At 40.8% G+C, this 23,096-nt stretch overlaps 1 protein-coding gene across 15 annotated transcripts in view; it reads right to left on the minus strand.

Moving 5' to 3' along the window:
* The window catches only part of EXOC6 (exocyst complex component 6), a 99,254-nt gene extending 82,316 nt beyond the window's left edge, over nt 1–16,938 (minus strand). For 6 of the 15 annotated variants that reach the window (XR_012587780.1, XM_074593292.1, XM_074593290.1 and 3 more), the window contains exon 1: nt 16,674–16,915. Coding sequence is in view for 12 of the 15 variants with exons in the window: in XM_074593292.1 (XP_074449393.1) it covers nt 16,674–16,795 (122 nt within the window). In the remaining 3 variants the exon portion in view is untranslated. Of the gene's footprint in view, nt 1–14,371; nt 14,572–16,673 lie in introns of those variants that run through there. The other 9 variants (XM_074593293.1, XM_074593298.1, XM_074593291.1 and 6 more) reach the window with 5 other exon arrangements.
* Nucleotides 16,939–23,096: the final 6,158 nt, after the last annotated feature.

Consider the following 23,096-nt stretch of genomic DNA (forward strand, 5'->3'; position numbering starts at 1 on the left):
GCACAAGAAGCTGGGAGGGGACATAGTTGGAACAGCTGATCCCAACTGACCAGAGGGATATCCCACACCATATGACGTTGTGTTCAGTACGTAAAGCTGGGAGAAGAAGAAGGAAGGGGGAGACGTTCAGAGTTATGGTGTTTGTCTTCCCAAGTAACCGTTACACATGATGGAACCCTGTTGTCCTGGAGATGGCTGGACACCTGCCTGCCCATGGGAAGCAGTGAATGAATTGCTTGTTTTGCTTTCCTTGCATGCACACTTTTGCTTTACCTATTAAGCTTTCTTTATCTCAGCCCATGAGGTTTTTTTCCTCGCTTTTACCCCTCCGATTCTCTCCCCCATCCAAACTGGGGGTAGTGCGCGAGCGGCTGTGTGGTGCTTAGTTGCCAGCTAGCAACTATGTATGTGTAAGATATAGTTCTTTCAAGTTTTGTTTACTTTTATATACTTCTGAATGAAGAATGCCAAGGATCCTCTTCAGCTTTATGGGCCCCTGAAGTGGATGCCGTTGGTCTGAAGTATAGCACAAATCTGAACTAAGAAAAACTGAAAGATATGGTCAGTTTGTATTACAATTGCTTTCAACCTGTGATCTATACTGCTATAGGAACCTAGAGACTACCAGTCTTTGACTAGTCAATGACTACTAGTCATTGATTCACATCATGAAACTCTGAAGAGTGAGCTTTCTCTCAGTAAAGTCTTCGAACTGGAAAAAAAAAAAAAAGGGAGAAAATCATTGTTGTTGGAGACAGAAGTTTGTACTTCATTTTGGCACAAAAAAAAAAAAGAAAAATACACAACATACCATCTTAATTTTCCATCTGGAATGAGAGAACTTTAACTTCAGTGACTAGTTAGATATCAGTATTGCGAATCAGTGACAGGGCAGGTACCATTTTCATTCCTAATTGATAGGGCAAGCAGGGCACCCAGGAAGAGCACAAGCAGAGCTGAAGGATTTTTCTCGTAAGGTGTAGCAGGTTATTTGTTTATATTCCCCAGAACTCTGTTTATAGACAGAGAGACCTTTTTTCCTGACTCATCCCAACAACTGGACAATATGAGTCATGTTAATGCCAGCCTAGGTAAATAAAAGATAGTGCAGAAAGTACTCAAACAAGGGGAAAAATTGAAGCAGGAGTAGTCAGAGAGCACTTAACTAAGGGAGAAAGATATCTCAGTCACTGGCTCAATTTTATTGCAATAGGGATATTTTTACCTTGGTCTTTTCTTAACAGCTGTGCTGAAGGGAGAAAGACAAGTATAAACAGATTTGAATTCAGGTCTCAATAAAAAACAAAGGAGAATTTTTAGATATGCAACCATTTTCCAATTAAAGAAAATCAAACAAGGTTACTTTATACCATAAAAAAAACTCCCCACAATTTTTATTTTCAAAACTGAAAGACAATATGAAAAATATGTATTAAGAGGTCTTATTGAAAATTTTTTGTGCTTACATGCAAAAATCTATTGAAGCACCAGAGGGCACCATTCTATACACAAAAATACCAGACGCTGAGTAAGCAAAAAGGCTAATCTCCAGAGAGCTAAAATTCAGCCAAGAATCATAACACCTAATCTGCCATGAATTCCACTTGATCCTCCACAAAATAATACTTCAAAAAATCAATTATCCTCACATTATCTGATCCATTATATAATGACAACTCCATACATATGCATTATAACTCTAAGCCACTATCATAGATCTCTTCAAAAATGGTTACAGTACAGCTTCAAAAATATATTTCTGATATCATTTCATATAACTATTTTCTGTGCATGCAAACAGGATACACATCATTAAACGCCTGAGTGCAAATGGGATTAAAAGAGGATTAGAATTTCACTAAGGAGGAGGGAAATAAAAAGTTACAGGCCAAAAAATATCATAAGCTCAGAAATTAATTTAATACATTGACTGAAGTACTGGAAAGGTAGGCAAAGGAATTGCATATAGACTAATAAATGTAAAAGAAAAGGAGCATAAAATACTCTTTTGAGAGTTCAGCAAGTACCCCAAATTTGCTTTTTCCCTCCTCATCCCCAGTCTTCACATCTACGTTATCTTCCCAGTAGAAAATGAGAATAATTAGAAACCCAAACACAATTTCCACTGTAATCTGCTTGGTGGGAGTTTAGCATGGAAAAGTAAATTGCAAGAGTAATCAGAATGAGAACTAAAGTAATTTTGTCCCTTATATCGGTGGCAACACCTGTAACTTCTCAATGGTAAGCAGAACTGCTCAAGTACTCAGGCTTCAGGCAAAAATGAAGAGTTTATTTTATTTAAAACAGAAGCTCCATACTTTCATAAGAAAATAATGATTCAGAAGATAATATGAACTCCTGGTTGGTGATAACTGTCAATTAAAAATCATTATTAAAACGGCCTATTAGATAAAGAAAAAAAATAATATTTAACAACCCCCTTTTGGGGTTTTAAAAAATCTATTATTTCTTGAAGGTTTGAGAGCTTGGGGTTTTTTCTGTGTGTGTTTTTTAAATGGGCAATGATTCAATTTTTAATTGCGACCCATATACAGGAAAAACATCTATGAGCTTTTGGAGCTTTACTGCAAATTTTTAGAGTGAACAATTCTCTTCCTAGTAATCATTGTTAATAATAGATTCTAACAGCAGCAAAAACTCTTAAAACAGATTATCTACTTAAAAAATAGCAAAAAAAATTGTCAGAAAATAGAGAAAAAAATACCAGTCTTTTTACAGGACAAAGTAGCTCCTCACTAATGACTTGCCACCTTTCACCATTTTCATATACCCCCAACCCATCCCATTTCTAAGATGAATTGGAGGTTCCCCGCCCCTCCCTACATTGCCACAAAGTCTTTCATTTCCTGATTACAAAAGACATATGAAGCAATTAAAAACTGTATACACACATTCCTTTCATGGTACTGATAACCACTTAGTAAGTGCCAATCAGTTACATCTCCATGAATGCTGTGATGACTATGGGAATTACGCATATCTGCACAATAGTTGTATAAGTTTGACATGGAATGTCAGCCTGACCATGCAACTTCTGAACTGCAAAGGACGCAAGAAAAAATATTCATCTGTAGAGCTTCAGATTTAGCATTGTGGGAAAAATAAATTTAACTGCCACTTTGATCAGTTAAACCAATTCACACACACAAAAAAAAAGAAACTCAGACATACAATTTTCATTCCATATTTCAAAGTAATACTTAAAATAAAACACACACACAAATAAAGCAAGCCTCAAGTGCTTGTGGAAAATTATGTTTTTAGAATTCATGTCTTGCTACCAAAGACAATTTTGGACTGAGGCTAGAGGTGCTCTCAAATAGTTCCCATACACACATTGCAAGAAGTGGCCCAGTAGACGTTTGTCTTCTCCCTCCATTTCTCATTTGATTGAAAAAAAAAAAAAAAGAGAGATTAAATAGAGTTATAAAATAAGATAATATTTACAATTAAAACTGGTATGATGAGCGCAGTGAGATCAATGCAAGCACAAAACACTGACCATGCAAATTAAGATTCTGCCTTGAAAACAGACCTGTCATTGTGACTATAACCATGGCATCCCTTACCACGATACTGTATCACACACTCCCTTTAAGTTGCAATTTCACAGGAAACACTGCAGAAACTTTCTTTGTCCTACAATATACAAAGATATTTTCTGTTTACACAAACTGCAAACTTTGTGGGGATTTTTCCATGGAGTAATTTCATATAGGTTTCTGCATACACCCTAAAAAGCTTTATAAAATAATGTCCAGGTGTTTCCTGTAATTCAACTGGAGTTATGGTAATAAGCACATTTCTTAACATCTTTCTATGCCAGGCGCTACCTAGGGTCCAGTTCTGCCACCCTTATTCATAATTACATCTCACCACTCTATTTAAAAGATTGCATTACATGCCAGAACTCAAGCTATGGCCTAATCAGAGAAAAGATTTTATTAATCTTAGTTTAGCTGTTATGCTTTACTTGCCTGGTTTTCCTGGATGTGCAATTTCTGTGAATTGTTCTCACTAATAGTATCCTGTTTCTATGAGCAGGAAAGGGCTGAGTACAGTTTGTTAGTTAACATTACTTCCTATAAGCAGGGTCCATATTCTGTAGTAGCAGCACTACAGCAGTCATTGTTCATGCTGGATAAGCAATGGATCACGCTGATGGCTGTTAATGGACATCCTCTGCAGCGAAACATGAACTGATAATCAGTAAACCCAGATTTGCAATAGACTTCCTCCTTCCTGTTTTTACATTGCTGACCAAGGAGATGTCTCTTCCTGCTAAGCCTTTGTGCGACTTACTGATGTATGAAGCAAGAAACTGAAAAACAAGTGCTGCACTACTTTTTTTTTTTTTTTTTTTTTTTTAGTTTTGTGTTGTAATAGTAGCTAAAAAAGACAGTAAAGAAAACGCCAGCTTTACTAACTTTGGTACTAGCTATCGCCACGTAACTAAATGCCAAGTTTGGACATCTGTTTCTTATACCTAAATAGATACAGTGGACATAGTTGGAACCTATGTTATTTCATAGAAAATAAAATAAGAAACTGAAGTCCATATAGTAATATTCTTATCTTCCCTTAATATTTCCACAGACTGTAACATAAATTGTTCCATTTTAGGAGCAATGGATTCACATATAAATGAAATTGTGAGTTTCTAAGTTATTTTTAAAGATTTGATCAGATTTCTATTACACATGTCCCAGAAATAATTAGTCATCTATTACAACCTATAGCTAATCTGTCTTCTTTATCTGGGGCACTTTAGACATAATCTTCAAGATAAATACGTAGTAATTGTTTCTGTAGAGCCTTCACGAGACAGATGAAAGTAGAACAGAACATTTGATGTCACAAATGTCTAAGTTACTTATTTCAATAGGCTTTGAATACCAACACTACGAAGATGTAAATATATTATTTTAGAAACCAAGAAGTTCCAGATTAAATAAAATATCCAATAATTAAAAAGTTTCAAAACCAATTGCATTAAGAATGTATTCTGTTCAACACAGAACAAACCAGATCATTCTTTGATGTGTCACATTCCTCTGCAAACATATAACCAAAGCATATATTTACCAATAATTTTATATTATTAATTTTTGTTAACTCTATGAGTTCACATAGTCTATACATAGAAAATTGGGTATTTTTCTCAGGCAAATCAACAGCCTGTACTATACATCCTTTGCACGTGCACATCTCCCAGGATCACTGAAGAGAATCAAAGATGACTTTTGAAAAAGTCTGTTTTTTAAGTCAAAAGCCCAACTAAAACTAATGGTGTTTTTTTCTGCTGGGAAGCAATTAACAGTGTTGAAGCAACTGACTTCTACTACTCTTTGCTACCTTCCTCCAGTCCTCTACCTGCTCGATAAACAAACTAAGCAGTAGAAAATCTGTTCATGCCTTAGGAAAAGGTGGCACTCCAGCACGCCACAGAAACTCCACATTTCAAGAGGAGGTAGTATGCATTGGCTACCTGATTACAGTTTGCTAAGCTTATGAAACAAAACAGAACAAACATACAGTACAAAACAATATCAACTATGTTACTTTTACATTGAAATTAACTTGGAAGAAAACATTGCCTTGCTGAAATCAATGGGGCAGAGATCCTTCTAAGTCACTCTACGTATAAGGAAGTGTGCAAACTGTGAAAGTCCCACTGAGAGCTGCTACCAACGGAAACATCTAAATGCTTGTAATAGAAAGCAGAGTAGAGTATATTAAAATGGAAGTATGTGATACTTGAAAGTTTAAACACTTTTTTTGAAGTTGATATCTCAATGTCACAATGAAGTGAAATGTCTCAAAAGTATCCCCCTGTACACATACTACAGTATATGCATTATTAATTTTGTATTACTCTGATTCATGGGAGAACTGCAAGTTACACTCATTACAGTTTTGCAAGCAAATTACTTTCTCCAAGACACAGTGAAAATCCCACTCACAGTATTAGAGCTGAACACCTTTCTCATGGTATAACAAAAACAAAACAAAAGAGTCCCAGCCCTCTCTGCAGGTCCCTAGTGCAGAACTGTTCAACGACACCCTTTAGGTCCTTTCTGTCAAACCCCAAGTCTTTCCATCAAGGATGATGCGCTCTAAAACCTGCTTCTTTCCTTACAATACCTCCGTCAGTGATTAAGTTCACGGCTAGTTTGGTATTACTGGCAAAGGTTGAGGTACAGAAAGGGCTTCAGCCAGGCTCCAGGAGAGATTGTTAACTCCTTCCTGCATAGGACACAGTTTGTCAGGCATACGAATAATTCCTTAGTAGACACGGACAAGATGAGGAAGAGATGCGCTGTTGAGCATATTTTAAGCTGAACATCAAATTGAACATACGGCATTGTTACACCAAGGTCTGTGGTGACAGGGATTAGGTTTGGGCATTTCAACCATCGCCAGATAATAGCCAGAAAGACTGGTGACAGCTAGATTTTATAACCAGCCATAGCAAGCCCTTCAGTATGATAAAATCTAATGTGATTACTTGATGCTGTTGCAAAGCTAGGTTGATGTTTTTGAACGAGTTAGTACTTAGTAGTTTACTACAACCCATAGAAATAGTTTCCTATTTGCGAATCCATTCCTGGCATTATCTTGGAAGCATTATTTAAGAAATATCAACCCTCATAGATTTGTATGAGCTCATTTTAGTAGTATAATCCATAAAATGCAACATGACAAAACTCGCTTAACTGCAGTTGCTGTAATTTCAGCCTTGTATGTGCAAATGCTCTAGCACTTACAGGTCAAAACCAAGCTTATATTTAACTGAATTATGCTCAGGGTCCCCAGGTAGATATCTGTATGGAAGAAACTGCAAAGTCTCAGAGCAATGGTTCAGCAATGCACACAGAAAGCTAGAATACAGTGTATGCTGTTGGCTTCCCAAAAAAATCCGCAAGAAAGTACCCATGTGACTGGCATTTGTGAAGGATGTAAAATTACGCATTTCCTATGCATATGGAAGGTCCAAAATCTGGGTCAATAGACACTAAATAAAATCAGCTTAAGGAATAAGTTGATGAAGAAATGACAAGCATAACAATTTCCTGAATTTAACCGATGTAACAGCAAATAAGCCGTTCACATGATGAAAAGGCTAAATTTAGATGAGACACAATGATACAAACTGCATGAACCACCTATCAAGTACACTATTCTGGATCTCTCGGCAGATGATCCCTCTATTTTAAAAGCTTTAATGTATTTTGAAACATGTTTCCTAAACACGGGAACAATTTCAAGCTCTTTGGTAATCCTTGTGAAATTGGAGAGAGCTATTTCAGAAGTATTCTTCACATAGGTTATTAGTTAGGTTAAAGCTTCACTTGGCAGTTGTCCATTTGGAAAACACTGCAAGAACTGAGTCAGAAGCTGATGCATGAACACTTAAAAAGATCAAGATAACCTGATTTGCAGACACATATTTCATGACAAACTTAATCAGCATTGAACGTAAAGGTTTTTTGCAGAACAGAAAAATGCAGTGCAGATATGATTACCCACAAACAGTTTCAGGCTTTATAAAAAGTAGACTAGTACTACGTTGAAACTTGCAGCAATGGAAGCAAATCCTCACCTTCTTCTAATATATTTTTTTGCCACCAATGGCAAACCTGCCTGAAATATCAGTCTAGCCTGCAGAAAAATCAGAACTGTGGTTCTGCTGCTGAATATATAAATGCCAGATTAATCAGTCTACAGCACGCACTCTTCTTATGCTGTTTTGACTCTATGTAATGGACTAGCAATAAAAAAATATTGCTCCTTCAGAGGAATATACATGGAGATAGACCTGCTCACATAGACATGTGCTTTATCCAATTGTTGCCTTTCAATTTAAACACTCAGAATACCACCAAATCCCGCACTAAGTAACAAAACCTGCAACCGACTCCACAATCCAGCCACTGGTTTTTCAGGATATGCTGTTCTCAGCGAACAGGCCGTTCTCCTTACTCTATAGCAACCCAGTTGCAAAATAGGAGTTAGCTATTATAACAAAGATAAACTGATATATAAATATATATCAAAGTACATTCTGTGACCTGATCGAAAAAAGACCATAGCTAACACACAAGGAATTTCTAGTTCCTTTGGGCTACTTTGTAACTTCAGTTTGAAAGGGAACCAGGAATGAAACACATGCCCAGCGTAGGACAACAAAGATGACTGAGGGATTGGAGCATCTCCCTTATGAGGAAAGGCTGAGAGGGCTGGGACTCTTTAGCCTGGAGAAGAGAAGGCTGAGGGGAGACCTTATTAATGTTTACAAGTATCTAAAGGGTGGGTTTAAGGAGGACGGAGACAGACTCTTTTCAGTGTTTCCCAGTAACAGGACGAGGGGTAACGGGCACAAGCTGGAACGTACAAAGTTCCGAACAAATATGAGAAAAAACTTTACAGTGAGGGTGACAGAGCACTGGAACAGGCTGCCCAGGGAGGTTGTGGAGTCCCCTTCTCTGGTGACTTTCAAGACCCACCTGGATGCAGCCCTGAGTGATGTGCTTTAGGCAATCCTGCTCTAGCAGGGGAGTTGGACTAGATGATCTCTAGAGGTCCCTTCCAACTCTGAAAAATTCTGTGATTAACTAGAAAACTGAGCAGGGCTTGAAGACAGATCAATAATGAAGATACAGACTACTGATTTTCAAAGCATAAAAATAGCTTACAATATTGTAAAACATTATCATACTATTTGAAATTTAAAGACATGATCAAGCCATTTAAATTCTGATTCAAAGCACTGGTTGATGATCTCAGAGTCCTGTAAGACATTTGCTCTATATTTAAAACAAGAATAAGCTATAGATAAAAATGTGAATTGCTGGCTCATATTCCAAAACCAAAATAATGAAAACACAGAAAAATGCTTTTAGACAATCATACCTGACAAGAAAGACCACAGGGCAAAAATGAGGGCATCCACATTTTGTCACTGGATAACCACATCACAAATTCCAACAGCCCATAGGCAAGTGCTCACAAAAAATGTTTCCCAGCCTGCGACTGTGTTCGTGCTGTACTGTCTTCCCACATCTATAGAAGTCATTCATACTACCTATGCTATCGCTTACTAACTATTCTGCTTAAAGATACAGAATCATATAACCAAATCAGGCCTGCTAGTAATAATAGTGTGTACTTCCAGGAAAATAAGTTACATGAGGCTTCAGAGCATTGTTGTACTCCAAAGGGTACTCCAAAGGCTTTGGACAGGCCCCTCAATGCATACAAGAATATCGCAAAATAACAAATTATGGCCCCCAGTCTGGGCAAAGCATCTGCAGCTGCAAAATGTATCACAACTCAGTAGAAGAAGCCGAATTTGACTCTCGGTCCGTAGTTCCATCTCTGAATTTTCTTAGAAACCTTGATCAGCAGAGGACAAAACAGACTTGCTTGGACAACTATTGCTCCCTTAGCTTCCTCAATTTATTCCTCTTATGATGCCTCACTAAAGTGTGCATTTTACCTTCTGCTTTTCTGCAACACAAGGACAGAAGTTCAGGATGAACAGTTATCAATAGCTTCTAACACTTCACCCATACTCATTTATGAGCCTTACAGCAAATCTACATCCTACCTCCAAACTCTGTTCAACCTAAATGAGAAAAAAGCAGCACCACACAGAAGTGATTTTTGCTTTGCAGCTGTGTGGCTCAGTGCTGCTTTTACCAGTACAATGCAGTCCTAGGTCAGTGGAAGGTCACCGCAGCATATTGCGGCATCAGACAGAAACGCATCAACCTAACGGCTCTCATCAGTGTGATTCCCATAGCCACAGACAACATGCCAGTGAGATGTCTTCATAAGAAGCCCTCTAATAACTCTGTAAAGAGGTTTCATGTCCAGCACAACATACAGCAACCTAGAAGATGCTCTAACATCTACCAGGCAACAGCTTGGTGATGACAGTTTTCAGGAGCAGAGGAACATAGAAGTCACTTAAAAGCATTTTTACACTGACTTTGGAGGAGAAAGTGCTCCTAGGCTGCAATTGCGGGTCAAAGTCAGAGTACATTCCACTTACAGACACATCAACAGACACAGCATCTCCTTATCAACTTTACCTTAGCTACAAAATGGCCATCATTGATTCGCCCATAATTTTTAAATTTTACTTTATTTTGTATTAGTTGTTTAGTCAACTGATTGTGGGCTTGGAGGTACTCCTCTGACAGGCTGCGCGTGGGGATCACAGAACACCGCAGACTCGGTGATGCAAAGCTCATGAGATGAAGTGTTCAGAAAAAGTTTACCATATGTGTATGCAATGCATTGCCAAGTTAGAGCTTAAGAGTTAATCAATTTATTTTTTAAAAAGGGTTTTGAAATATTACACATTACCACAAGCTCAAAGAGACTCTTAAGTATCAGGACGCTGGCATAACAACGTATTCTACACTGTTGAGCTCCACTTTGACCTATTTCGACCAACATAAAACTAACTAACCAGCAGATAAGGCCAATTATTTTCTTCCGAATAGAATTTATCTTATTAATTACCCTGGCATGTCCAATAAAGTATTCAAGAAGTGTGGAGACACTCTCAAAAATTTACTCCTGAAATTTCATTAATACGTGTTTATATGGAGTCCAGTGAGGGCCTGAAAGTTTTTTGTTATTAACTTTTTAATTTTTTTTTTTTTGAGAGGGATATGGGAATTGCCTTTCTTTTTCTCTTTTTCCTGTTCCTTTATAAAGATTAGAAATGCGCTGACAACTCTCGCTGGTTCTGCAAAGACCAACAGCATGTATATGACCTGAATTATAAGATATTAACACATCATATAAGAAGGTGAGAGTGACGAGCCTTTTAACAGGTGTTGTCATTAATCTCATTTAGTTAGCCACTAAGGCTAGAAAGATGTTGATAAAAGTTTCAGTCTGCTGAAAAAAAAATTAATCCTGGCCTGCTATATACACAGTTTGCCCATTTAATGAAAGGCATGTTATACAGTTGATTTAAGTCTCATTTATAATGATTCGGTGTGTGTCACTAGACACGCAAGTTAAATACCAGCAATTTTAAATCAATAAATTCATACACTTAAAATTTTAAAAGAAAATTAATTTTATCAAATACTTTACAAATTAATTTAATCAAATACAGTATCTTCATTTTATATTTCTTGAGATGCAGAGCAATCCTTAGGAGCTAACTTACTCTCCTAAATAGTAAATAAACCTAATTTTTCTAGCTGTACCTTGATTCCTCCCATAAAGGACCTGCGTTTCACACGCCTATAAATGGGTGGATCTCTAGAGATTTCTAGCACTGGAAAATCACCTGCAGGGTCAGTCTGTACGTTGTTCCTTATCTGTAAATTACACACAAAAGCATTCTATATCAATGTATGTATTATTTTTTATATCATAAGCACAAGATCTGCCACTCCTCTAGCAGGGTAGGGAACAGCACCCTGGCAGAGACAGCAATCCCAAACTAGCAAACACAACACTGAACAAGAGCAGAAACGTGTTTCCATGGAATCTACGTACAGCCCACAAAAAAATAATACCTCCTTTGTGAAGCCTGGATGCATTAGGAAGATACTAAGATCTCGATATGAACAATTAAGGATAAGTTAGATCTTGCATATCCTACAATCTTGAGCATTTAGTATTACCTCATGCTACTTATCCGAACCGCTCACCTCAAGCCCTTTCTTTTGTTCTGCTATTTAAGTAGGTATGTTGGTACTTTATTTCATGTCATGATGCTATAAATATCTCCCAGCATTACAGACCTTAGATTACAAAACTATTCCATTTCACATCACAAAATTAATGTAATTTCAGTCATTATATGAGACAACTGGCATCAATGGCTTCCTCAACTGGAAATCGATGGATCACTTTATGTTGTAGCCTTATGCAACTGCATGTAGAATTACTCATTTCTTTGATTTCTGCTGTTCAGTAAGTAAAACCTAGATTTTGTGCAGAAAATAATGCTCTGTTTTACATTCACACTTTTGTTTATTGAAATAGATCTTGAAATTAGATGTCGGATTTTTTACTTTTAGTTTCACACAGCAATTCACAAATTTTAACAGGTACAGCTGAATAGATAGCTACCGTTTTGATTTTAAACACTGCTGTTCTTATAAAGTAGCGGCATATTTCTGTGACTCCTTTCAAAAGAGTCAGCCAGGTGTAACTATTCTTTAGCCTCATTTTTTTTGATTTGTAAATGAACACTAGAGGTTAAATCAGACCAATGTGCACTTTTTTTCTAAAAATTCTGAAAGTCAGCAACAAAAAATTCCCCCTCTGAAAAGTCAGTAAGATAACAAGATAGGTAAGACAGATGAGATACAAATAGAAAAAGAAAGGACAGGAACACGCAAATAATTTAAGAAACTAATTTAAGAAACTAAATGTTCATATATATAAAAACGTTGACACATTTAAAATGTTCATTATGGATAAGAGATTCATATTGTCCCTTTCCCCTTTTACATTCCTCCCCCATACACATTTGTGGTTCCCAAACATGCCTTCTTCCACTGTACAGCCTGATTCTCTGTATGTCCTTTACACAGGTTCCTCTGATATAAGCTCTATAGTGGAGATAGTAGCGAAACTGCAATTATAGTTAATATTTTGTGGCTAAGTTTTTTGTTTTGATGTGCTTTTTGCAAACATCAGCTCCAACCTGCCTAGGCTTGTTAGCTGAAACATGGCTAAACTGCCTCCAGGGACAACTCAAGTCTGAAAGCATCTCAGCTACTTTCTCTCAACCTGAGCTCACAAACTGTCACCAATGAAGCTCCTTGTGATGCTCAGCTTTGACATCTCCCCACTGTGTTCCCAATACTGTCTGTGTTTAAGGAACACTAAGGGGAGATCAGAGCACAGTTTGCTCCAAGCTGGCCTCCAAGACCAGGCTGACCCCACAAGCAGCCCCTGGGTGATGTCTGGGCCACCCCACCGCACTCCCCATCTGGGCTCTTTGAGGACTGATTAGCCCCAGCCTCACACAAATGCCCCAGGCTGCCACCTCCGACACAGCCCTCAGCGCTGGAGGACCCACCACAGGTAGGCATTGGCAGCCAACTACAAAATCATTCACGGCAAAGCGCAAAATGACCCACTGCATGCGCAACATACATCTCTCTTCCATCTGTTCTCAGCATCGGGTTCCCCACCCCAGTACCTGGTGCTGGCCCTTCCCACGCTCTCCCCTCTCCACTGGAATCCAGCAGTGCCCTGCAGCACACTGCCACGCAAACCGCCTTTTCCAGTTCCCTGCACACAGGCTCTCTGCATCTTCCCAAAGAGACAGCGTGCAAATTCACAGTTCTCTCTCCCCAGTTTGGCTAGTGTCCGTGCTTTTTTGCTTTCAGACATCTCTCATCAGGGAAGCACAGCTCCAGGATGAAGACCCCCTTTTTCTCCATACCTGGATCCACTCCCTCCAGGCCCTGCCCTTCTTTCCCCAGCTCAAAATGAAGGGCACCAACACATTTCTAACAAGAAAGATTAAGCAAAACCTTTTCTTCAACATGCAAAAAAAACCCCAAACAAACAAGCCACTGAAGTCACAGCATTTCATAAATGCTCTGAACACTATCACGTTTCCAGAAGGAACCTAACCAGGCAGGAGATTTCAGGCTGCATTAGGAAAGGCTGCTTGTGGAGGAGCCCTGCAGTCACTGATGCAAACACACCCACAACACGGCATCGGTCCCGTTCGCAGCCCAGACCCGGGGGTACCGGCACACTCCCGGGAGATGCCCCATGTCCAAGGCCGGGACAGGAGCACTCCCTGCCCGGGTGACGGAGGGGCCAGCAGGGGGTCAGGGCGGCCGCCCCCGGCGGGCCCAGCCCCGGCGGAAGCCGGGCATCGCCCCGCTTCCCCGGCAGACAATGACAGAGGGAGGCCAGCCCGGAGGCGGGGGCACGGCCGCAGCCTCCGCTCGGCCCCCTTCTCTGTCAGCGCTGCCGGCCCGGGGGTGACAGCCGCCGGCGGCCGGGCCGGCGCCGCTCCGCGTCCGCACCGCACCGGCCCCTCTCCCCCCGCCACCCCGCGGGCGGCCGGGGCGCGGCGCCCCGGCAGGGCCCGGGGCGGGAGGGGGCGGTGAGGCCTCCGCGGGGCGCTCCCAGGGGCTGCGCGTCCCTCTCCGGGCCCAGCGCGGCCTCTCCGGCCGGCGGCGCTGCGGGCGGCCCCGCGGTGTCTCTGGGGAGGAGCTGTCAGAAAGCGCGGCCGCGCCGGGCCGGGCCGTGCCGGGTCGCGGCTCCCTGGGTAGTAGGGCCGGCCGGCCAGGGCGGGGGACCCTCGCCCGCCGTCGGCGCCGCGGCCCCCACCACCCCTCACCTCAGGGTGGGTCCCACGCAGGCCGTGTCGGTGCTCTCGATCTCCTGCAGGATCCGATCATGCTCGGGGAGACTCTCCGCCATCTTGGATGGGAGGGACCCGGCGGCCGCGCCGCTGCGGGAGGCGCCGGGGAGGGACCGAGGGCGGAGGCGGCCGCGGAGCCGGGTGGGGGGCAGCGGCAGCCGGCGGGGAGGGCTTCCCGGCGGGGAGGGCTTCCCGGCGCGGGGGGGAAGGCGCAGGTCGCACCGGGCCGCACCTGCCCGGGTCTCCCCAACCCGCCGGGTCTCCCCAGCCCGCCGGTGCCCCGCGGCCCATGTCAGGGGACGGGCTGCGCCGGGGGCGGCGGAGGAGCCTGGCAAAGTCCCTCCGTCCCCTCGGCAGCTCCAGGCGCTGTTGCCCGGTGGAGACCGGGGGCAGCTGGCCCTATCTGCCGCCACCCTCTCTGCCACCTCAGCGCCCGGTGACAGAACAGGGACGCCCAAAACACGATCCCTCTCCCGGCTGCGCTACGGGCGGACCAGCTGCCCTTCCCGCGGCCCGTCGCCCTTTGAAGGCGTATAGGGTCAAACCCGGCCTTTTCCCGCGGGGTGGTTCTGGTTTGTTTCTTGAGGTGTTTTTTCGTTGTTTTTTTTTTTTTTGGGGGGGGGGACGGGGGACGGGGGTGGGGTTTTTAAATTTATTTATTTTTATCTGCTTTTAGCTGCTCCCCATCAGGTACCGGCGGGCCATGCCAGGCCCAGCAGGAAGGAGGCAGCAGAGCGAGGAGCCGCCGGCCCTGGCACGGAAACTCTGAAGAGAATTTTGCATTCAAGTTCGGTCACCGGCTTGTTTCCTTCCTTTCTTTAGGTGCTAGAAATTTGGGGGTCGGGGTAAAAAATAGAACATCCAAATAAGTGCACCTTTTTATGCATCGGCTTGCTGCGTTTCACTAGAAACTGGTATATTGTTTCCTCATGCCCTCGAGCATGTGTACAGCAAAGCTGCGTTTTTCAATGAAGGAGGAATAGCCCATTTTCTATTTAAATTATACACTTTGTGGTTTGTGGCCAAAGATGAGCTAGTCCTTGGGTTTTGCATGCTCAGGAGACAGGATACACCTGCTTTCTGCACACAAGTAGGAAGCCGATGTAAAGAAATAAGCCTGAAGTGTAAAACTTCAGGGCGATGTGTGGCTACTTCTCCAGTGAGGAACTGACAGTGGTTTACAACTGTGAATGCATCAAAGCCTAGACACCAGCCAGCTACAATTGTGTTTGGCACCCTTCCAGTTACTGTAATCAAACTCATCATCTCTGCTGCCCGGGTGCAACTACACCTGGATGCTAGTTAATAAATAGCAGCAAAGACTGTGCACATCGTGTCTATGCTTGTGGTTTTATCATATTCAGTGTTGATTCAGATGAATTTATTGATGACACCTACTAAATCAACAAGGATTATTCCACATGTAGACAAGTACCTACAAAGTGCATGCTACAGAAAGAAAATAGGAAAAATCCTACAGGCTACCTCTGCAGTAGTATTTCCTTCAAGAAGTCACTAATATGCAGTAACAATCTTCCCACATTCCTTTTTCTTTCTGTCACCAAATTACTGAAGTAATAGATTGACACATACATGTTTCAGGGTAAACTAAATTTTCTTTCTTTAGACTGATGGTCACTGCAATCTGACACCTACAGTGCCAGGCAGGCTATTTTTAAAACTCTTCTACAATGTACTTAAAAACATAACATCATAATCCTGTACGTATTAGTTTTTTATAGGGAAGAATACGCAGAGGAATATTTTTTTTTTCAGTTGCACTTTTACCATTAAAGGGTTTCCATAAGCTGCAAGTGAAAAAAATATTAAAATCTTCAGATATTTAGGAATATAAACAGTGAAACTTTAAGTAGTTGTGTCTTTAGTGATAAAAAAAGGTTGCATTTATTAAAAATCTAAGAATAAGCAGCAATTAATACTTTAAAAATGTAGCTACTAACATCAAACTAAAAACATTGCCACACAAAAGAGCAATTTTCCCCTTGTTTTCATTTTAAGAGTAATTTCTTCATAGAGAATCTGCAGCCAATTTTCAGTAACAGACACCTTTGTCTTGGTGAAAAGAAAGAGCTCAGTAGGTGACCTTGGTTTGTATTTTTTCACTTAGGGCCAATCGCACTGAAATTAAATTCAACTTTCCTTGAGGTTTCAGGGTCAGGAAAACAAAGTTTCTAATATATTGGTCTGATTGAAAGACCAGCTATAGAATGGAACAAATCCATCATGAAAAAGATAATATTATCTAAATGATGCATACCTTAAGGTGGTTCCAAGAGGCAGCTCAAAGGACTGGATCTCAGCAAGGGCATTTTCGTATATCTGATCTTTGTTTTCTTCTAGATACAGTTCTGACAGCTTTGACTTGCTTTTCCTTGCCATAGATAAGCATAAAACTAGTCTAACTTCAGGAGAGGACTTTTATTCTGATTATTGTCGTTGACTAAGTGACTCCATAGTCAGCAAAACCAGGCATGAAAAAACAGATCCTGCGCTAACCTCGTGACTCCTGAGGACTTTGTGTCCAAGAATGGTGCACAGCTGCTGTTTTCCTGTCTCTGCTGGTAACATTTGCCTTGTATACAGTACCGAGGCCTGCACGGTCTTTTTTCTCTGTCTGATTTATTTATCTCAACAGGAAATTTACTGGCAAAAATAATATTTCTACATCCTTTTAATAGTTCACCAGTAATAAATATTGATCTTGAAATCTAGTCAGCTTGAAAACACAATTTTAAAGTCATTTCAGACACTAGACATCAATGCTCAATTTGTCTGTTAAGTTTTATGAGATTAAAAATATATTTTTAAAAAATAATGTATTTTTCCTTTTGCTGTATAAAAAGTCTGCATGCACAAGAAATTAGCTGGATTTATTAGTCAGATTTATGGACTTTGCAGACTGGAAAAGCAGAGAAACTTTTACGTTCTCATCTTTTTCCTTTTCAGCATTAGTAGATGCTATTTATAATAGCAGAATACAAAAAATGTTCTGGGATAACCATGATTTTTATGTGAATGTGCAATAAACAAAACGGTTACGAATTTCTTACCTGCATGGAATCCTGGAAGGAAAGGGCATGGATAAACTCCCACAGATGTTGAGAGCGGTGCTACTGTCAGGTCATTGTCATTATGATGATGGCAAAGAAAATATTTTGCACAACTGTCACCAATTACTTTCATTTCAGGCAATTATTTCAAACACAAGACTGGAGTTCTAGATCTTTCCATTTAAACAACTTTTCAGAAGCCTAATTCGATGTTACATGACATAGTCAGTATATTTGGTTATTTCTGATATTTCGAAGGTTTTAATCAAAATGTAACTCCTGTCTCAGTATTGCTCCTGACAAAATTGATGAGGGTCTTGACACGTGGTGCAGTCAACAGCTAAACACAGGAAAATAGAAATTACTCATTTCTGACTGGGGCAATATACTGTTTATTCACTTCTCAGTGCCCAGCAAGAGCACCGAGGGGATGAGTTGTCAGAAGTGAGAAAGAGCTCTAAAGGCTATAATGAATTGCACACATACATATCTGTAACGGCTTTCCTTGAACAAGCTGCTTTAATCAGCTGTTTATTTTTTAACCAAAATTAAGCAATTGCTCGGTTAGCAGTAATATCCAGTACATTTCCTGCTTTCGTGTTCTAAACAGAGTTGTGAGCCATTTATACACCTTTTGCGAGAAGTGGGAGCCTGTGATTGACCCATCCAGCCACTGGATGTCACACAAATGCAGATGAAAGGATATCGTAACTGCTCGTTCCGATCTTAATAGAAGCCAGATTAAGTATTAATTTATCAGTTATGGGGTGACACTGTGAAAGTAAACTGCAAAAACTATTACACTGAATAAGCTGCAGTTTAAATTTATTCATGTGATAGAAGAAAGTGCATCTTCTGCCACTGTGGCAGAGCACAGGCAAGTGGGAGACGCCTTGGGCACTTACACCCAGCCAACACACACTGTGGCTTGCAAAAAAAAAAAAATAGGATGCAGCGATGGCACCATGATGTTTTTGCGAATGTTTTTATGTGACTTTAAGGGAGTCCGATACTTACCGAGACTTTGGGTACAATTCCTTCTTTCCCAAAAACTCACACAGAAGCTTGCTTTAGGAATGAACCAACCAAAATAAACAGTACTCTGTTGTGCAAGTGTTGTTGTAGGTGTCACAGCTGCCTGGAAATAAATAAGTTTAATATTTAAACTTATTTAAAAGTTTAAGAAAGAAGCAAACAAATACAAAGGTGAATGACCAAGAAATAGGCAGGTGTTACGTCCGTCTGGTTGTGGAAGTGGGTGCTGGGGTACCTTGGTTCTCTCTGCCTTCGGGTGTATGTACAGGATTAGACCAAATTACACCAGGCCCAGCAGCTTGGCTCCCTGGGGTGGCTTGCACCCACGCAGAACCTGTGTGAGACCATGACATGTGGAGAAGGATCTCACGTGTAGTGGTGTAGATCTGTAGCTGAGCCCCAGATTCGTCAGCAGGAACCCATGAATGCCTGCCAGAAGCCCTTTCTGCTGCAGGTGATCCTACTTCTTATCCTACTGTCTGCCCAACCCACACTCCCCCTCTCCATTTCTGTCTTCTGCTCCTCCTCCCCCCCCCTTCCATAATCCTGGCGTTGATTAGACATGCCCAAAGTCTACATCTTTCAGTTCAGTGAGCTTTTCCTTTTTCCAGCTGAGTTCAGGGCCACTCTCAAAAGGCTTTAGGGAGCCGCCTTGTCCAAGGAAATACATTTTTTTTGCAAAAAGTCAAAGGGACAAATTCAGTATACTGTAACATGACACAAGCTGATACATTCATCAATTTCTGGCAGAACAGGGTGTCTTTACTTCACAACTATATATAACATGTTCAGAGGCTGCAGCTAAATAGACTATCAGAAAAGAAAGTGCTAAGTTTTTTTTTTTTTTTTTTTAATTTATGGTACTCCCCATGCTGAAAGGGAGAGTAGGAATTATAATTTCTGAGACATCATACTTGTACTAGTTGAAATTTAACCAGGTCAAGAAGCCCGAGAAAGTTTTAATCTGCTAGAAGTCAGCCGCTGCCATCTTTCCAATCATCTTGAGATTTGCCTTTGACAAAATATGCCAGAGCACCTATTTCTTGCTGAAGGTGTAAAAATGGTTCACAACTCTTTGTAGAACAAGAGGCGAAATTGAGACAAATATCAACAAGATTGTGAAGCAGGACACAGGCTTATCTAGAGCAAAACTGCTTTCACCACATCCTTTCTCCCTTTCCTCCCCTAGTTCCTACTCTTCCCCAAGCCCAATGGGAAACCAGAGGGCCAAGAACTGCTGGTTTAAATCTAGCCTGCCTGTGCTAGTGCTTTAAAAATACGTTTTACCCACATGACAATTACAAAAAGAGTAGTATATACTGTAGTAGAGTCACCCCTACTGGGTATGTAATTCCAGTGTAGATTACTTTTTCTTTTAAATTACCAATGCAAGATTAGCAGCATCAAGTCATCAGAGGTTTGTTTAATTTTCTTTCCCAGTTGGATTGGAATCCATTTTGAATGATTCATGGAAAAGAGGGAAGGGGGAAAATGTCCACCCTCAAATGGAATTACTATAGATAATTTTCACATGCAATGCCATCCATAACAAATGACTTCATTGGTCATTGCCTGGGTATCTCCTCTTTACATCCCTCCACAAGGACAACAACGGCATTAGTCATTTCTCTGGCATCTCCTGCTCTGGTGCTGCCTCCTTTCCTGGGCTCATCCCCAAACCAGACCCTTGCAAACCACCTCATTCTCCCTAGAACCTGCACCAGCTGCTCACGTTGCCCTTGTGCCTGCTTCTTTTCTGATGGCCAGACCCGTTTCTGCCTGCTTCTTGCATGAAGCATGGTGGCAACACCCCCGTCAAATGGTTCTTGGGACAAACAGGCAGATAAGGAGCTGCTGGAATTGCCACTGCCATCTTTTGCCTTGGTGCAAATGTGCTTTAAGAAATTTTATTTAACATGTAACCTGAACAGCTTCTTGATGTATGTAACCTGAGCTTCTTGATGAATACTGCCATCAGAAGATTTACCAGGAGGAAGAAGGAAACTCTGACTTGTTTCTTGCTCCTTTCTCTACCCCCCCAACTACCTCTAGTCACCAACATGCACTTACCTGTACCTCACCGTCAACAGTACACCTGCATCTAGCTCAGCCTGGCCCATTTGCTGGGGACAAAATGATTTTTCTCAAATATGCTATTGGAAGTTTGGAATGAGAAGCTCACACTAACATAGCGCTCAAGGCTACGCCACCGGGAATCAGGCACCTCTGCCCAAGCAAATATAGCAAGAATAGGTTTTCAGGAACAGATAATTCAGTGCAACCTATGCAGTAATAACCTATGGACAACATAGGCTGGGCTGAATGGAGTACTTAGAGAGTGTCAGCTTGAGCTGGCAGCATCACATTGAAGATGGCAGTCTTTTCTCTATGAGAAGGGACTTCTGCTACCTTTCTAGGCCTCTTAATTCATTATGCACAAAAAAAAAAAATATTGTTGGAATTTTTTTGAGGTAAAACCATGAAATTGTGTATGAATTAAGAGTTTAAAAATAATTTAAATAAAAGGTATAGCAGTTACTTCTTATGCTTTGAGCTTTATAATCTACTGCTTTTTCAGTAGATTTTCCATACATCTCAGACACATTAATAGATTTGATATTAACCTTTAGAAACTATAAGATAACCTTTCCTGGATTGAGTAGAAGGCCTCTGTGTATGACTCACAGCCATTTGCTGCAAATAAATATGGTTTTTAATTGTCCAAAATGCACTTCGTTATGATAAGGGTTTGCAGGACAAACTGTGCTTTAGGTTATGGCATATAAAGTTGTTATTTCTATTTAAAAATAGCATTTATTGTCAGGTATTACATACACACCACAAACCAGGGGAAATGTGTCAGAAATTGTTTCAGTGCTCAAAGCACTACCATGCCTAAAATCTGACTTTTCTAGAACTGGATTGCTACTGTCTTTCTGCAATGCATTACTACTAAAACATCTCTTTAGTAGGCATCTGATAAAATGTATTCTTTTAAGGCTGCTGACTTTCATGATTGCTCCATACTGACAGTATATTACATACTAGCAGGGAAATTACTTAGTTTTTTGAGAGCATTTAAGTGAATTACGCTTCCTGAATTGCAGTCAAAATCTCTAAATACATGGGTTTTTGGTTTCATTACACTGGATTTAAGAATTGGACAGTGTATATAAAAATCGTCACCAAAAGACTGAGGAAATAACATTCTAATGCACTTTTACACCTGTTATTTTTCTAGTAAATTGCTCAAAACAACACACATCTCTCCCATTAGGAGGATGACGCATCACTAACTACTTTTGACATTTCATTGACATCTTATGAGTGCCTAAGAATACCAGGAGAGATCCTGAGCTGGTGCAGATGTTATCTTTATAGAAGTCAATAAAGCCATTGAGACTACTGGCTGAACAGAGGCACTTCTGTCTGACAGCAGCAGGAATGAGAGGAGAATCACTCTCATCGTACGTGTTTATATAGTGCTTGGTGCCATTGAGGAAGAACAAGTGCTATTTCATTTTCTTTGCAACATACAGACCATGAAATAATACTCAGCCCCAGTAATTAACAGTTCAGAGTTAAATAAATACCTCTACTGTATTTTAACACAGTGTTTGAATTTCAGATTTGAAGGAAACACTGCTTAATAAAGTTGGATAATAGCTTACAAAGTAGCTTCTTTATCGTTCTCCAGAACAAAACACTGAAGCATAAAAAAAAATTCTCTCTGTTTACTAGTGCTTTTAAGAGACAAGTGTCAATCAAAAACCTGAGCCAAGGACATGCCCCGGAAGCCTGAGGGCTTTGCTTCCTTGTAGGCAATGACGGGCTGTATGTAGGCAATGACTGCCCTGGAGGACATTGCTTTCCTGGAACAGAGGGGATCTTTTCCTCCCTACGTTAAGAGCATCTAGTCTTAGCTAGCCACAGCTTTTAAATTTCTTATGTAACCCTGGAGAACTTTCCTGAGAAAAACGGGTTTGGGGTACAAGTGAGTCAGAAATCAAAATAACTTTTGAGGTTAGGACAAGCATATGATGAACATCTGACTGGTGTTGGCCAAGTGACCCCAGCTTGGTGGGTTGCTCTGTCAGCCGGACCACAGTGACTGGCAGACACCGTGCCTGCTCTGAGCCCATCCCCACCGCAAACTAAAAAGCTTTAATTGAAAGCAACTTGAACAATCCACTCAGAAGTTTGATCATTTTTATCATGGCCTATATTCTTTAAATGCTTTTGGGAAAAAAAAAATCCCTTGTCTGAAGATAAGCTTGGATCACTTTAGCTAACAATTAATTAAACTAAATGTCTCCATAGGCATTTTCAGTCTTTCAGGTTCTTATTTCAGTTTAGTTAGAACTCCACCTAATTGCCTTAAGTGAAATAACTCTGCCTTAAAAAAAGGAATATTATCAGATAGCTTTTTGTATCAGTTCTCTGCAGCTCAGGCTTATGCTTCTGCTACGTTCTCCACTCATGCTTCACTGAAGTTTGCAAGAGGGGATAATTAACATTAGCTTACCACTGTGTGATGGTTGGTATTTTAATTATCCTACTAGTCAGACCTGGCGAGAGGAAATCTTCAGAATTAA

Source organism: Larus michahellis, chromosome 6, assembly GCF_964199755.1.
Source record: "Larus michahellis chromosome 6, bLarMic1.1, whole genome shotgun sequence".
Lineage (NCBI taxonomy): Eukaryota > Metazoa > Chordata > Aves > Charadriiformes > Laridae > Larus > Larus michahellis.